Raw genomic sequence first — 15,697 nt, 5'->3', positions numbered from 1 at the left:
TATCCCTTGGAGCACGGTCAAGACGATTATTAAGAAGTGGAAGGTGTATGGCACCACCAAGACCCTGCCTAGATCAGGCCGTCCCTCCAAACTGGATGACCGAGCAAGGAGACTGATCAGAGAGGCTACTAAGAGACCAATGGTAACTTTGCAAGAGCTACAGGCTTTTATGGCCAAGACTGGCCAAAGTGTGCATGTGACAACAATATCCCAAGCACGCCATAGATCTGGCCTGTGTGGTAGGGTGGCAAGAAGGAAGCCATTACTCAAAAAAGCCCACCTTGAATCCCGTTTGAAGTATGCAAAAAAACACTCAGGAGATTCTATAGCCATGTGGCAAAAAGTTTTGTGGTCTGAAAACTAAAATTGAACTTTTTGGCCTAAATGCAAAGCATTATGTTTGGTGCAAACCCAACACAGCGCATCACCCAAAGAACACCATCCCTACTGTGAAGCATGGTGGTGGCAGCAGGAAGTTATGGGGATGTTTCTCATCGGCAGGAACTGGGGCACTTGTTAGGATAGAAGGGAAAATGAATGGACCAAAGTACAGAGAAGTCCTTGAAAACCTGCTGCCCTCTGAAAGAAAGCTGAAACTAGGACCGAAGTTCACCTTTCAGCATGACAACGACCCAAAGCACACAGCTAAAGCTACACTGGTGTGGCTAAGGAACAAAAAGGTAAATGTCCTTGAGTGGCCCAGTCAGAGCCCCGACCTAAATCCAATCAAATTTGTGGCATAACTTGAAGAATGCTGTCCATCAACACTCCCCAAGGAACTTAACAGAGTTTGAACAGTTTTGTAAAGAAGAATGGTCAAATATTGCCAAATCTAGGTGTGCAAAGTTGGCAGAGACCTATCCCAACAGACTCACAGCTGTAATTGCTGCCAAAGGTGCTTCCACCAAATATTAAATCAGGGGGGTGGAGACTTATCCAATTATGATCTTTCAGTTTTGTATTTTTAATATATAACTTTTTTCCCCTTAACAGTGTGGAGTATGGTGTGTAGATAAGTGGAAAAAAACTCATTTAAATGCATGAAACTCTGAGGCAGTGACACAACAAAATGTGAAAACAGCTCAAGGGTGTGTAGACTTTATATAGGCTGTGTGTGTGTAGCTTCCTCCATACCTCCCCAGATTCCGATACTCTCAACAAGTTGCATTCAAAACAAAAAATGGGGAGTTTATGAACAAAGCATTCCTGGTGGCATAATCTAAGGGGAATGCCGTATCAGACCAAATGCTTTGGAAACAAGTAAAATGGATTTGAAAAAGTTATAACATATTTGTCAAGGAGATTAGGTTTTCTTTAGGCTAAAGTCTGGCAAATCCCAATTTGTACTGTCTGCAGTTTGTACCCACCTGGTTTGAGATCATAGTGGATAATAGGTGGCTTGATTTCATTGAGATATCGTAGTGCATTCACAATCTGCATTACTATTGACCTGGCTTCTTTTTCAGACATTAATTTATGCTGTTTCAAGTAGAAGTCCAAGTCATTGCCTTCACAGTATTCTAACACTGTACAAAACCTGAAAAAAAAAAAAAAAAAAAAAAAAAAAAACCGTAAAAGCAGCCAATGTGTTACCTGTGTAAAAAAAACTGAAAATAAAAAAGGAACAGTGCTAATAAGCTAATATATACCAGCAATAAACACTGAACTACATGATAACAAATGCCCAGTCATGTCATGCTCAGAATTTCCAGCAAAAAGCAAAGTTGCCCAACCCATGAGTTGACTTTCCTCACCAAAAAACAATGAAATTGGAAATCTAATTATATACTTACGTGTCTGTGTCCAGCGAGAAATAGTCATACAACTTCACTATTCGAGGGTGATCTAGTTCCTTGTGTATCCTATATTCTCTGCACGCATGTCTACAATAAATGTAAAACTACTGTTAATGTAAACAAAAGCATTCCAGTGGGTCGTGAACAGTGGTATAGACACCCTTAATGTCATAATTCAACCATCACTTACATATACATAGCAATACACACACATTTCATAGTATAATTTTCTTTCGGCTTTTTCTTATTTGTTAATTGAATGCCATGGTCGTTGATTAAGTGCTTTCATTACAGTGTGCAAAAGATGACATTACAGAGGTAAGACAATGAAAGCACACAAACCTCTGACTTTTAAACCACCAAGCATCTTAATTCAGTAAACTTCCTCCCTGGGACCGCTGAACAGCTCTCTTCATTAGCCCTCTCTTAATACCTTTTTGTTTTGGTGACCAAAAAACAGTAATTTCACTATTGTTCTCTGACAAAATCAAATGCAGCAAGTACACACACCTTTGTATTCCTCCAATTTTGTTTAATAAAGTGTATTCATTCTAAATGATCAAAGCTATGGCCAAAAGTTTTGCACAACCTAGACTTTTAGGATTGGGAATTAAAAAAAAAAGAAAGAAAATATATGAACAGAATTTAGATCTTATTTATCATGTAATCAAATAATTTTTTTGTTAAGTATATGAAAAACTACAAAGCGGTATGAAATTTCAATTGTTGACCTAAAATTATTTCAGCAGGTTTCATTTGTCTTTATGAAGGGTGATGCAAAACTGTTGGCCATAGCTGTACTGTCGGAATGATGGATTTCATAACATAGACCTCCTGCACGGTTCTTTACATAGTGCATTAGGTCTATGCTGCGCCTCAAAAATATGAACTATGTCCCAAAGAGCACCACACATAGGAGGGCATGAACAGATTACATACTTGTGATAGTTCTCTTTCTTCTCTTCTCTCCAGTTTTTATTGAGTTGGTGGATCTTCACTGCAGCATATCGTTGCTCAAACAAATCAAAGGCCTAAATTATAAAAGAACTATCACTAACTGCAATAACTAAAAGTGGTTGAACACAGTTTTTTCATGATTAACATTCAAGGAACTTATCTAATTTGCATCACTGGTCTAAATATGAATATTGTATATCAAAACAACATGGCAAAAGGGGCCCCTTAATTTCAATGGCCTATGCTGCATGCTAGGGCATGCATTAATTCACAACCACTGCCCAGGTAAGGATACTGGGTGCATCACCCCTAAAAATTAACATTTGTTACATTGGATAAATGATCACAACACAACTGGCAAGACTTCAAACTTCAGTGTATTAGCACAGACGCACCTCCACAAAAATCTTGGGATTGCCATTAGTTTGACATTTAGGGCTATGCCACAATTATTTTTGAAATTGAATAGTCTAGATTATTAAATCCAGATTTAATTATTATTAAATTAAATGACTGAATATTGGGTACTTAAAGTCTATACCACTATTTTAAATTAAATTATTTGTACACACATTTATATAATAAAACATTCTATAGGGGGAAAGTATTTTAAAAAATAAGTAAAAACTTGCTAGGGGTGGTTAAATCACTTTAATTGTCATAATAAAATGTATTGATCATTTTAAAATTATTTTATAATCTTAATACATTTCTCTTCTTTGTAATCTAAAACTTTGTGTGGTTTATTGCTTACTAAAACATAGGTTAACAATTCTCTTCCACAAACCTTATATACCTCACTGAAACCCCCTCTGCCCAGGAGATGTAGTAATAGATACCGGTCATTCAAAGTAGGATGATCTTTAAACCTTAAGATCAGAAAATAAGTTTAACAGAGGTTATTACAAGTCAAAAGTTTTTTACTGCCTTAACAATTCCTAAACTCTACATAACAATTATGGATTTAATTTGAGGATTAACCGTTTGCGGTCCTGTGTCAGATCAGGTCCGACATTACAATTTTTCCTTTCCTGTCCGATGCTGGACCCTGTCCGACATCATCAAAAAGGCGTCACACAGGTCCCTAGTTGTTTTTTCTCCGGAAAAAGCCGAGAATTGAGGAGTAAGAAAATAATTGAGGCATTATTGAGGAGTTTGGTGATAAATCGAGTGATCAGGAGATGATTTACCAATATGCACTACTATGAAGAGATATGTGATAAATACAGCAAACAAGGAGTGAGGCAGGGCTGGAGATGCAGTACTGAGTGCCCTTTTGATATGCAGTGCCTTTTAAACCTCTTTTACTGTGAATAAAATTACTTTTAAACAGCGCGTGTCAAAATAAATTAGACCTGACGCACCTGACAGGCACTGAATAAATGGACCGCAAAGGGTTAACTCTCATACTATGGTACATATGGAATGAAGAAATATCCATAACTTATGTTTTATATTATTGAACTAATATGACCTTCCTGCCATTTTTACAATTGCCTGTTACTATAGAAATAGTTTATCTAGCATGCAGATGTCAAATTATGTCAGCAGTTCAAAACATGTTTTTTGCAAAAGCACATGACATTGCTGCCCTCCCGAAATAGAATTAATCTTATTGTAGACAACAAATGCTCAGCTTCAAATCAGAGTCATAGGTAGAAGTGTTGCAGCTTAAAATGGTTTCAACCAAGTACACTCTAAGACCAGCATACATAAAACAATCACCACTGCTTTTCAACATGTAAGCAATCAGTGTAAACCCCTCATCAAGCATTTGCTGGAGAACAGTTTTATTTTGAAACTTACTGAGAGTTATCCTCATTGTTTATTCTTTTCAGCTCTCGTATGTGAAGATTTCGTACTCTCTCAAGACGTTCTAGTTCTGCCTGGATTTCAGCTTCTTCCTATAAATCATTTCCAGAAATCATTTTAACTCTGTTCTCCCCTCTCCACTCCTCCCTCCCAATATACCAAACTACACAAGGTGGCAGTTCTTCAAAATTCTACTTTTATATTTGCCTGTCTGTTCTAATATGAAATATTAATTTCTGATTTAAAAGAACTTCTGGTAGGGTCATTCCTTTGGTAATAAGCACAAACAAAGGGCCAATTAGTGTATATACTAGTCATTAATATAGACTGTTAACCCTTTAAAAAGCACATTTTGTCCAATAGGGAATTTGTAAGTAAACAGGTATTACAAGAACACTAAAATGCAAGTGGCATATAACTAGGCTTGCTACTTTGATTTAAAAAATTGGTAAAGCTTGTTAAAACACCAAATTCCCCCAAAATATGAGTTAAACTAAAATACATTTATATAGGATAAAACATCAGTAAAAGCACTCACTATTTTTTGATCTTCTTACCAAAAATAATAACTTAGAAATTATCTCTAGTTTGTGCAGTTTTTATACTTGCTGTCTGTCCTGTCTGTGTTCCGGTTTAAATGCCTAGGGGTCGCCGTCAGTCAAGTCAGTTGTCCCTTAATAGGCTAATGTAGTTTCACTGTCAGTCATTTCATCATTTCAGACTTCGAATAAGTGCAAGTTAGTTCTGTACATATTTGTACATTTATGCTATAAAAGTCTGTGTAATACACTTTTATATGCTATGTTTTCTACGGTTTATTTGAGACAATTTTAAAATTTGTGTAGGATCTTTATCTATACAAGGTATAGCTCCGCTGTGACCAAATGTTTTCAATTACAATGTTGATAACCATAGTTTTGTTGCATGTTGAATATGATAAAGGGGTTGCTAATGATTGAATTGATTTTATTATACTTTCATATCTGCTTTTATCTGTATTATGATATTCTGTAATGTGATATTTTATAATGTGATAACCTGTAATATGATATTTTACAATGCAATACTTTCTACTGTGATAACTTGTAACAAGTGTAAGTCGCCCTGGATAAGGATAATAAATAAATTAGATTGTTCTCAATGGCTTTCTTTTTTTTTTTTTTTTTTTTTAAAGCATAAAAAGGTCAATTTCACCCACTCTGCTTCAATTGAAGAATAGACAGAAAAAAAGGTAAATTTTTTCAAAAAAACGTCGATATGAATTGTCGATTTGGCAAAAAAATAAAAATCGAATAGTAGCAAGCCTACATATAAATCACGTTTTGCACATAGTACTTGCATGTTACCCAATATCTATGTATTAACCTAGTACAGTACTTAATATGCTATTACTGCTACTGAAAAGTAAGCTTGACAGTTTTAAGAAGTGAAGACTTTTTTTTTTTTTTTTTTTTTTTAACATTTATAAAATAAATCTGACCTTTTTGAGATGCCCTAATCTGAGTTTGAAGATTTCTTCTTGTTCGTGGTACTCCGCTACAGTTAGCCTGGCAAAGGAATAAAGTAAGAAGTTAAGACTCCTAAAATACAGTTGTGTAAAAAAGTACAAATCCAGTATGAAAGTGTGAGGTCTTATCTGGAAACTAAAAAAAAGTCACCCCCCAATAAAGCAGTCATATTAGATGACAGGTCAGAGGGAAGGGTTAACATTTTGCCTGATGAGTTTCTATAACATTGAAAACATGAATAGATATACAGTGCATCTCCATTGGAGCCTTTTCCATTTCAGCATCTAATAATATCTCACAAACCTGTTAACTCTGTGTGTGCAGATTCAGTTAGGCAGTATGAAATGAATTGACACTTACAGCTGCGGTAGACTGGGTTTCAAAAATGGATCATTTTCTGCACCATTCACAGCCTTGGTTTTCCGTTGCTTTGGCTCAGAATTTGCAGTTGGTATCTGAGAGTTATTTGTCGTTGGAGGTTTTCGCTTAGCTAACAGCTTTCTCTGCCTTTCAATTTCTTCTCTCTGTTGATTTATCCATTCTTGCTGCCTGCCGCACAGCAAAAAAAATTAAATAAATAAATAAACAGATCTGACGGATGCTACTGTGAAGATACTTTATATGAAATTCATGCCGATTTCATAGCAGAACCTTTCAAGCAGTTTTTTTTTTTTAAATGTATAAATATATAACAAACCCCCCCTGGGACCTGGAGAAATGTTCGTTGTATCAGGTTGTTCACTATAATAGGGTTTGGCAATTTGCTGTATCAGACTAATGAAGAAATGCCCAAATTGAATTGAACATCTTTATACAGTATACTGTAGTTCTTTCAAGACAACTTCACATTGATCAACATTTAAACTGTACATTTAAAAGAAAACAGTAAAGAAATGAAGAAAAAAAAGTACACTTGCATGCTGAATACAAAAATTACATGCCCTTACTCTTGAAAAACATATCCAGAGTAGATTGCTTCATATTTTTTGTTCTTTTCTCAGTGCACGTGGTTTCAATCTTGTTACCGCCTGATGCCTGTTGCCATGGTTGCAGTTTGTGTGACGATGGCAACGGTTGCATAAGTCACACATGATTCGCACTACAATAGGTTATCTATGAATCAACCTTATTTTCGAATTAGCCTACCAAGGTCTTTGTTTTCATTAAGAGAATAACACATTCACACTGGAGAAAGTTCAGTGTCAGTCACTACCGAGATCGTTTTACCCGGGTAATTTTGTAAAAGTGATTGTTCTAATAGGGCTAATTTCCATTGAAAAAAACGGTTCTTGCTGCTGGATCGTTAAAAAAAGGGGGTTTGTTACAGTGAAGTTAGACTATACATACATACATACATACATACATAGCCATAAACTATATTATGGCAATAACTTGAATATAAAATTGACAAATAAGATTTTTTTAAAACAGCAAAGGACTCACTTTACAAGATTTTGAAATGCAAAGCCATCTGTCCATTGTTCTGTGAAAGAAGCCCCATGCCGTACTGTAGTGAAGTGGCCCAGGCGCAATCTGTCCTGCATGCTTTTCTCCCTACATGCTTGTTTGTCCTGCGTACTCTATTTAAAAAAAAAAAACACACACACACATGTATACATTTGCAATTTAAAGTATTCCTGCTGACAGAATTGGCATGGCCGACTGGCATGCAATAATGTCAAGCCAACATGGCAAACAAACCATGCATTTCATTAATAACCCCTGTTGAAAGTGTACTTTTGCAAACATCCTTCAATATACAGTAACACTGAATTTATGTAAAAACAAACAAACAAAAAAGCTAATATATAGGTTCTGACTTGATGACTTGAGGGTTAAGTTGATAAAGCCAAACGGTTCCCGCTCAAACTGAATTTTTTAATTATTATGCTTAAAGCCTCTCACCTGAAAATGGTATGAAAACAGACCCATTTGTAATGTTGTGTCAAAATAAAGGTATTTTAAAATGTGTGTATTAAACAGAATGATATTAAAATGTAAAGCTCCTGGTGTATTATTGAAACAGTAACCAATTTCATCCTATTACGTGATCATGTGTGGTAATAAAGCCCAATTAATTTAGTGTACAATTCCAGAAAACAAAAATCATGATCAAAACCCCCTAACTATATAATGCTGTATATACAGTACTTAAGTTATAAGATTACCTTTTCAATTAGCAGCTTCTTACTCATAGTGATGCACTTATTTAATCGTTCCTTATACTTTTCAAGTAACTTCTGTTGTTCGTCTATTTGTTTCCTGAGATCACAGTTTGCCTGCAAAAAAAGTAAAAAAAATACTTAATTAAAAACTGTAAAACCTAAAAAAAAAAAAAAAAAGTCTGGATCTAAAGACATTTTTCCACCAGCAGCTTCAAAACTGATCAACAGTAGTTCTATTATAATTGTTACTAGATCAAACTTCATCTTACCCTAAGCAAATCATCTATTCGTCCTTCCTTCTTCTCAAGGTCTAGGTTTTTATTACTTTCGAGAGCAGCTAATTTCTGTATCGTAAGGTCAGTCTGCATTGATGGGGACAAAGAAATCTCATTTAAAGATCATGTTCACGAAACAACAATACAGCATCACAAATGAAAATGAAAAACAAACCAAAAAAATGTACACTAATTACCTGAACACATTTAAAGGATAACTGCTTTGGATTTACAACCACATGGTCCCCAAATGACAAACTAGTAGGAGACGGGCTATTTTGTCTAACCTAAAAGAAAAGAAAATCTGGTTTGATAAAAATGTAAAACATCTGTAATATACAAATACTGAACATGAACATATTCCAATCAGCATCTCAAATCCATTGTGTCATGTTGATGTATGATTATTCTTTAAAATTAAGTAAATACATACATACTTTAAATTCAAGGTCAGATATTTCAAAGTCCCCAGTACATTTAAAGTTATTTAAATATACTATGCAACCTTCTCTCATTTTATGTAGGCCAATATAAGCTATTGTTTCTATTGGCTGAACAACAGAAATGTATAGCTTGAGCACTATATAGAACATCAATCTGCAGAACTCACCATGGAAGAGGGTGTGGAATGTGAATGAGAATTTTGAGGAGATCTGATTAATGGAGGTATGCCTCGTACTGGACTAGAGCCATTCCCTCCTTGGAACTAAAAAGGCAAATGCCAGGAAAAATCGGTTATTGTAATGTACAGTACTTTTTTTTTTTTTTTACCATTCGTTGTCTGTTAACCAGATTTTCAGCACATAGGGCCACAACCTAAAACATCCTAAAAGCCTAAAATATGTATTTTTGCAATAAGTGTTAGATGTTAATTTGTGTTTTGCAGACAATTCTCTTAGTAACATACAGTACACACTCCACCGTTGTAAATACAAAATAAAGCTGCATGTATCATTAAAGAGTACATCCACCATTTGTACATAAAGATAGAAGTGTTATGTATAGACGTACATAAAGACAAACTGACAGGCATCTCTTTATACCCTGATAGGATGTTCTGTTCTCTAAATATATGTACAAATGAATGTGAATGTATGACACATGCACGTACGTACAGACAAGCGCCTTCACTTTAATGTAGGTAATAAAATAAAAATACTTACATCAAAGTAATCACTAATTTTGGGTCCACGTGCAGAAGCTTTTCCTATCAGATAAAAAAAAAAGTTGAAGACAGCACAACAAATAGTACTTGCTTTACTAATTTAGCAATAAGCATAATCGGTTCTTCAGATTTGTCCTTTTGCTACCACAAGGACCATTGATTTAGCCATAGTTCTGCCTAGTATACCAGCAAGTTTCCAACTAGTTAAAATCTTACTGTCACTCACAATGTCAGTTTACTTTATTCACATTTTTGAGTAACTGCGCTGGCCTGTAACGCAAATTGAATCCCCAACACTGTACGTATTCTGTAATACAGAAAAGCTGCATCTCCAAGGCAACATTAGTCACAACAGGCAAGAAAAAAGACCAGACAGGCTTTCTTAAAGAGCTGATAACAGATGCAGTGCTTCCGTAGGCAAGGGCTGTCTGGTGCAGAATTCACCAACCCTGGGTGGTAATGGAATCATGTAATGAAGGTAAATTCTAGAGCCACACCACTTCTCCGTTTTTTTTACATACAGTATTAACCATGTATTCCAAAATGATCTGAAGATGACGACTACCCATGCTGTGATCATAATTAAGCAGGTTAAGCAGGGGAAGTTTTCAAAGAGGTTAAACTCCATGAAACTCTTACCAGAATAAAAGGAGTACCCTTTCTCTTTTTTTGGTCAAAGGTCAAAACAAAAGAAAGAAAAAAACGCATTTTGTTTGAGGTTAAGAAACGCGAACAGGGTCACCTTGGTTGCTTTCCGTCTGGTTTTCTGCTTTCCTCTTTCTTCCCCTTGAAGACTCAGATGGCTTCTTTTCAGGTGTCTACAAGAAACAAAACATCACCAAAAAATGTAAAAACAAACAAAAGAAATCTAACCTAAAAATGCCTTTAACTTTATACGCTGTGCAGAGGATTAATATAATAAAAAAGTTTGCCTATATAAGACCATTCCAAACCATGGCAGCTATTTACATGTTACATAAATATATCAATAAACAAAACAAAACCATGACTACATTTACAGGTCTGGAAATGTATATAATTCAGCTTTCAACTATTCAGTAAGAACACTGATACACATACTAGAATTTGGGTTTTCAAAGCACTTAAATGTCAAACCTTATAATAACAATTTTAAAAAAATTACACACCAATACCTATCTCCTGTTTAAGTTTTCAAAACTTTCGTATGCATAGGATTTTCTCTATCCATAGAGAACTGTTCTATGAGTATCAGTCATATTGCCAGTGGGCCTGTTCATGTTCAATTCCAACAATAGTGCTGTTCAAGAGTACAAAGGACACTTTCCTCAAATATGCAGATAAACCCATTTCTTGCTCTCCAGTAAACAAGAATGAAATGCATGCATATAATGTATACATTTTTTGTGAATGGCAAGAAAATGCTCTAGAATTCACCTTACTGGAACTGTGGTATTACGACAAACCATAAAGCATAGTTGAGTTAATCAGATTAAATACTGTCAAAGTATATCCCCTGTAAATGATAAAACCACCATATTGATGTAGGTTACCATGAATTACACCTCCCACATGTGGAGTAGGTAGGATCTTAGAAAAAATGCACACCTGCAAGACTCATAATTCAAACAAGCAGGTTCCAAGACCTTACAAAAGTAATATAATAATTTATTGTAAACGTATTGTGCTTAAATGTTCAATGAATAAACCAATCTGCGTTTACAGGCTTTTATGAAGAACGTACAACATAACATCTAGTTCCCTAAGATGGTGGAGTTTGGGTACAATCATAGCAACAGATATTTATCGCCCTCATTACTGTACTCTTAAATAAAAACAAGAAAATCATACACCACCAGCTTTTTCTAGATAGATAAATATCTATCTAAATACATAACACCGCAAGACTATGTTTGTAATGATATCAAAATGTTGTACTTGAAACAATTCATCATAAAAAACACAAAAAAAATGACAGGAATATTTAATCGTTTTCATTACAAGGTCCTACTCTGACTCTACTGCTTGCCAACTCAAAATCTTATGTGGAGGGGAATTCAAAGCGATACATACTGAATATGCTGGGGAGCTTCCTCTCTTCACAACTGAGCCCTTTAATAGAGGAAAGGAAAACACTGTGTGTGAAACCATGCTTGTGGAACACTACAAGCATAACAAATGTAAAACCAGAAGAAAGTAGTCATGGCAAATTGTAACCAAGCTAACTCATTAAAAAAAAAAAAGGTTTTGCAGAGAGGAAGCTCGTGTATAACCTACACTGTCATTGCTGGCATTTTTACGTCGTCTCTGATGTTGGACTTGAGCAAGTGAAAAAGAATCTGGGCTGGAGATTGACTGGGAAGAGAAAAAGAATCATAGGACATAGTTAAGTCAAGCAGTAGTTTGAAAAATATATATATCACACATGCAGATCTCAGAGCAGCTAAATACTTCCGTTTTCCTTTTGTAGTTGACTGTAGAAACCACCAAGAAAAATCTAATTCTTGGAAATACAATGTCATTCATACTGTAATGCAGGGTTAGAAACCAACGCTCGCCCGTGGCGAATGAAAACTGATAGGGACTAGTTGATATCTGTGTCTCAGTAGTCCTGTGGGCGTAAAAAGTACACTCGTATACACGCTCTCGCGAGGACCCAGCGTCCAGCCCAGTTAACCAGAATGGCAACAGCGAAATATGTGTCGGTTATCTGGGACGGTTCTACAGATAGTTCCATTACTGAGGCAGTGATATGCTGCGTGAAGTATGCTGTCAACGGTTTTGTCCACACAGACTTTACTGGGGTTCAGAATGTGCGGAAGGTAGATGCAGAAACCCAATCAATATATCTGGGAAGGAGCAATAATATATATTGTATCTTACCATAAAAAAAAAAAAAAAAAAAAAAAAAAAAAAAAAATCTAAAAATGTATAAGTTTGCATTTTTTAGGAAAATAAAACGTAAGCCTAATATTTCAGGGACCCCAACAGCTGTTGTTGATTCCGACTCAGGTACTTCATATGAGGACTAGTAATTTTACATAATGACTAGAAAGTTTCAAAAGCTACTAGTCATTAGGACTAGTACCACAATTTAAGTTTCTAACCCTGTGTAATTTTTGAAAAAAACTAAAACAAAAAACTTATGATCTGATTGTTTCATCAGTGTTGTTCCAGACCAATTTATAAATCAAAGTTTTACATAATGTAATTTTTCAAAAACAAAAAGCAGTAGAGTTCTTATTAAAACCAATCTCATAAATCAGCAATATCAGAAAACTTCATGCAATCACCTTTTCAAAATGACAATACATGCATATCAGCAATGCATGTTTGGAATGTACCATAAAAAATAAGGTGATAACCATGAACTGAACAAATCTATTTGTATTCCAATTCCCTGTTAAGTGGATTTAAGTTTGACAAAAAAAAAAAAAAACCAAAACACACACACACACACACAATCCCAATTACAATAATGACAGGTGTTGCTTTGATTGACAATATTAACACAGTGCATCATTAGACTCTGTGACGTATGGTTAGCATCTGTCCCTGTGGCATCTGCACAGATTCTGCAGCTCCTGCCCAGATAGGAAGGAGCTTGTTTATTTGATCCCAGAAGACCCCTCAGCCAGTGATTTATTACACCAGCAGGTGTGCAACTGCACAGGAGGAAAGGAAGAGATACACTGACCTATACCACAAGACCCTCCTTAATGCATGCTTTATATTGCTGGGTTTTCACATTTTAAAACTAAGCTCATATATAGTCTGCTGTACACGTAAATGACCAGCTGAATAGGCATACACAAAAACCTCAGGTCATTATACTTGCACCCATTAACATACCCTAGTCAACAGAATATGCTTTAGACATCAAGATTAATTACTAATTGCCGATTAATTTGTTTAAATACAGTACTTAAATACAATCCACACACACAGAAGTTTAGTACAGTAATCGGTCACATATCCGACTGTGGTGGGACCAGAGTAAGGGCGGATATGCAAAGTTGGTTGAATGAATCCTGTTTTAAATACCATTATATACAGCTATAACAATTACTGTATCAGGATGCGAAATAAGCGACAGCAATTGCCGCAATGCCTCTCAAATAAAAAAAATAAAAAAACCACACAGCAATATTTGCCTGTAAGCCCACCCGTCATTGTCGCCAGCGTCCCTCAGCACCATTCACACACTTGCTCAGCGTCAACTATCCCGTTCTGTCACAATTCAATTTAATTCTGTCCAATCTCATCCTGCGAGAAAATGACTCATTCATAATTAATTATTGTTGCCATTTCTTTTACTGTGCACCTTCCATGAGAAAGCTATATTGTATCATTGGTTAATGACGGGCAAACAAAGGGAGGGACGCTGTTAGACTGAGCTCAATATGACCATGCTTCCAGGAATTTTCAATCACATGTGTTCACCATGTGATTTTTCCATCTGTGAACCCCAATGCTGTTTAAAAAGAAAGGAAGACGAGTTGTCTAAAGCAGCAGCGAAGTGTTAGGATTTACCTAATGTTCAGGTAAGCAATGGGTGCACAACAATTCGTCCCCAATAATAATAATAATAATAATAATAATAATAATAATAATAATAATATAAACTTACAGTTGTCAAGTACAGTACTGCAGAAAGGACAAGATTAGACAATTCGAAATTTAATTGTGACAGAACAGGCTTAAAATTGCAACGCTTTAAAATGATACCGTGCAATACACATTCTAACTCCTTTCATCTCTTCAGTGTATATTGCTAATTTATAGACATTTCAATGACCACTGCTGTTTTGTAATTTCATTTTATTCCCCCCAAAACACCAACGCTAAAAATGAACACACAATAGGTAGATTAGGTTTTGCTCAAATTCTTACACAAAAAATTCTCAAAAAAAAAAAACACACACGACAACTGAGCACGTAGCTATGACCTGGTTCATGTAGCAGCTCCCTGTGTTATGAAATGAGTAGGAGAGATAACATAATTGTGAACGAAACACAATCTTGAGAAGTGCATCAATTTCTGTTTATTTATTTTTGTGCAATACATTCTCAATACCTTACGTAGTTCTGCTTTTTAACTAGTAAAATGTGTGCTTTCACGAAAGGGGTTAGAATGTGTATGCTTAAAAACAGCATACCATTTGTTTTCCCCCCTGAAATCGAGCACCCAGCAATGCACCATAACAAAGAACTGTAAATCCTTTGCAACTCTAAAATTAAGAACTGTGAAACTATATAGTCTCACAAATGTAAACATCTAACATTATGTACATCCAGCTGTTCTTCATTGTGATGCAGAGCACTCTCCATTGCCTGACAAAGTTTCTATTTCGAATTATTATTATTTTTAAAGCCACATTGTTTGTACAGGTTACAGCAGTTAGCAAACTACACTTGCGCAGACCAAACAAGTAATTTAATTATTAAACACCAGCCATGGGTAAATCTTCAGCCAGTTTTCCTGAAAATCTTTTTTTAACATTCCCTTCACTGACATCGCTTATTTGTGCCGTTGTATCACGAAGGCTGTATTTTTTCACAGTGAGCAGGAATTTCATGATTTACATTAATTAGAACTAGTGCCGTGTAATAATAATATCCAATTCTCTGTGAAAATCGATTTCTGAAAGAATACTATTTAACATTTAAAAATGCATTGATTAAATGTTCACTTCACCAGCGGACAACATGTTACATGAAATCCAGTTGAACTTGCTTACCCTAAAATTATGAAACACGTGGCATAGAGGGTTTTAAAAAAGCTTTAATTACAGGACACATACAAGCGCTACATTTAGCCCTTGTTGACATGCTGACAAGAGTTTAGTAAAAAATACCCTGAATTAGGGCTGCAACGAAGTGTACATTTTGACCTTCAAAGGTTCGGCACACATTACCGAAGGAAGGTTCGAACCTTCGATGGTACTAATTTGCATAATTTACTGGTGACGTCACCATAGCTACTTGTTTATATTTGATTAAAAATCCTATTATTTTACGGGTAATCCATATAAATGAA

At 35.4% G+C, this 15,697-nt stretch overlaps 1 protein-coding gene across 7 annotated transcripts in view; it reads right to left on the bottom strand.

Moving 5' to 3' along the window:
- The window catches only part of LOC117410227 (serine/threonine-protein kinase tousled-like 1), a 37,540-nt gene that overhangs the window by 3,483 nt on the left and 18,360 nt on the right, over positions 1 to 15,697 (bottom strand). For 5 of the 7 annotated variants that reach the window (XM_059032257.1, XM_059032258.1, XM_034016704.3 and 2 more), the window contains exons 5-20: positions 11,935 to 12,012; positions 11,731 to 11,769; positions 10,421 to 10,496; positions 9,677 to 9,720; positions 9,124 to 9,219; positions 8,711 to 8,800; positions 8,508 to 8,600; positions 8,242 to 8,352; positions 7,517 to 7,653; positions 6,434 to 6,622; positions 6,046 to 6,112; positions 4,560 to 4,657; positions 3,541 to 3,622; positions 2,736 to 2,827; positions 1,794 to 1,883; positions 1,368 to 1,537 (exon numbers count right to left, since the gene is read on the bottom strand). In XM_059032257.1, the coding sequence (XP_058888240.1) occupies positions 1,368 to 1,537; positions 1,794 to 1,883; positions 2,736 to 2,827; positions 3,541 to 3,622; positions 4,560 to 4,657; positions 6,046 to 6,112; positions 6,434 to 6,622; positions 7,517 to 7,653; positions 8,242 to 8,352; positions 8,508 to 8,600; positions 8,711 to 8,800; positions 9,124 to 9,219; positions 9,677 to 9,720; positions 10,421 to 10,496; positions 11,731 to 11,769; positions 11,935 to 12,012 (1,552 nt within the window). The remainder of the gene's footprint in view (positions 1 to 1,367; positions 1,538 to 1,793; positions 1,884 to 2,735; positions 2,828 to 3,540; positions 3,623 to 4,559; positions 4,658 to 6,045; positions 6,113 to 6,433; positions 6,623 to 7,516; positions 7,654 to 8,241; positions 8,353 to 8,507; positions 8,601 to 8,710; positions 8,801 to 9,123; positions 9,220 to 9,676; positions 9,721 to 10,420; positions 10,497 to 11,730; positions 11,770 to 11,934; positions 12,013 to 15,697) is intronic. The other 2 variants (XM_059032260.1, XM_034016714.3) reach the window with 2 other exon arrangements.

The sequence above is a fragment of the Acipenser ruthenus genome, chromosome 10 (assembly GCF_902713425.1).
Source record: "Acipenser ruthenus chromosome 10, fAciRut3.2 maternal haplotype, whole genome shotgun sequence".
Taxonomy (NCBI): domain Eukaryota; kingdom Metazoa; phylum Chordata; class Actinopteri; order Acipenseriformes; family Acipenseridae; genus Acipenser; species Acipenser ruthenus.
This window is presented reverse-complemented; position numbering and strand designations above follow the sequence as displayed.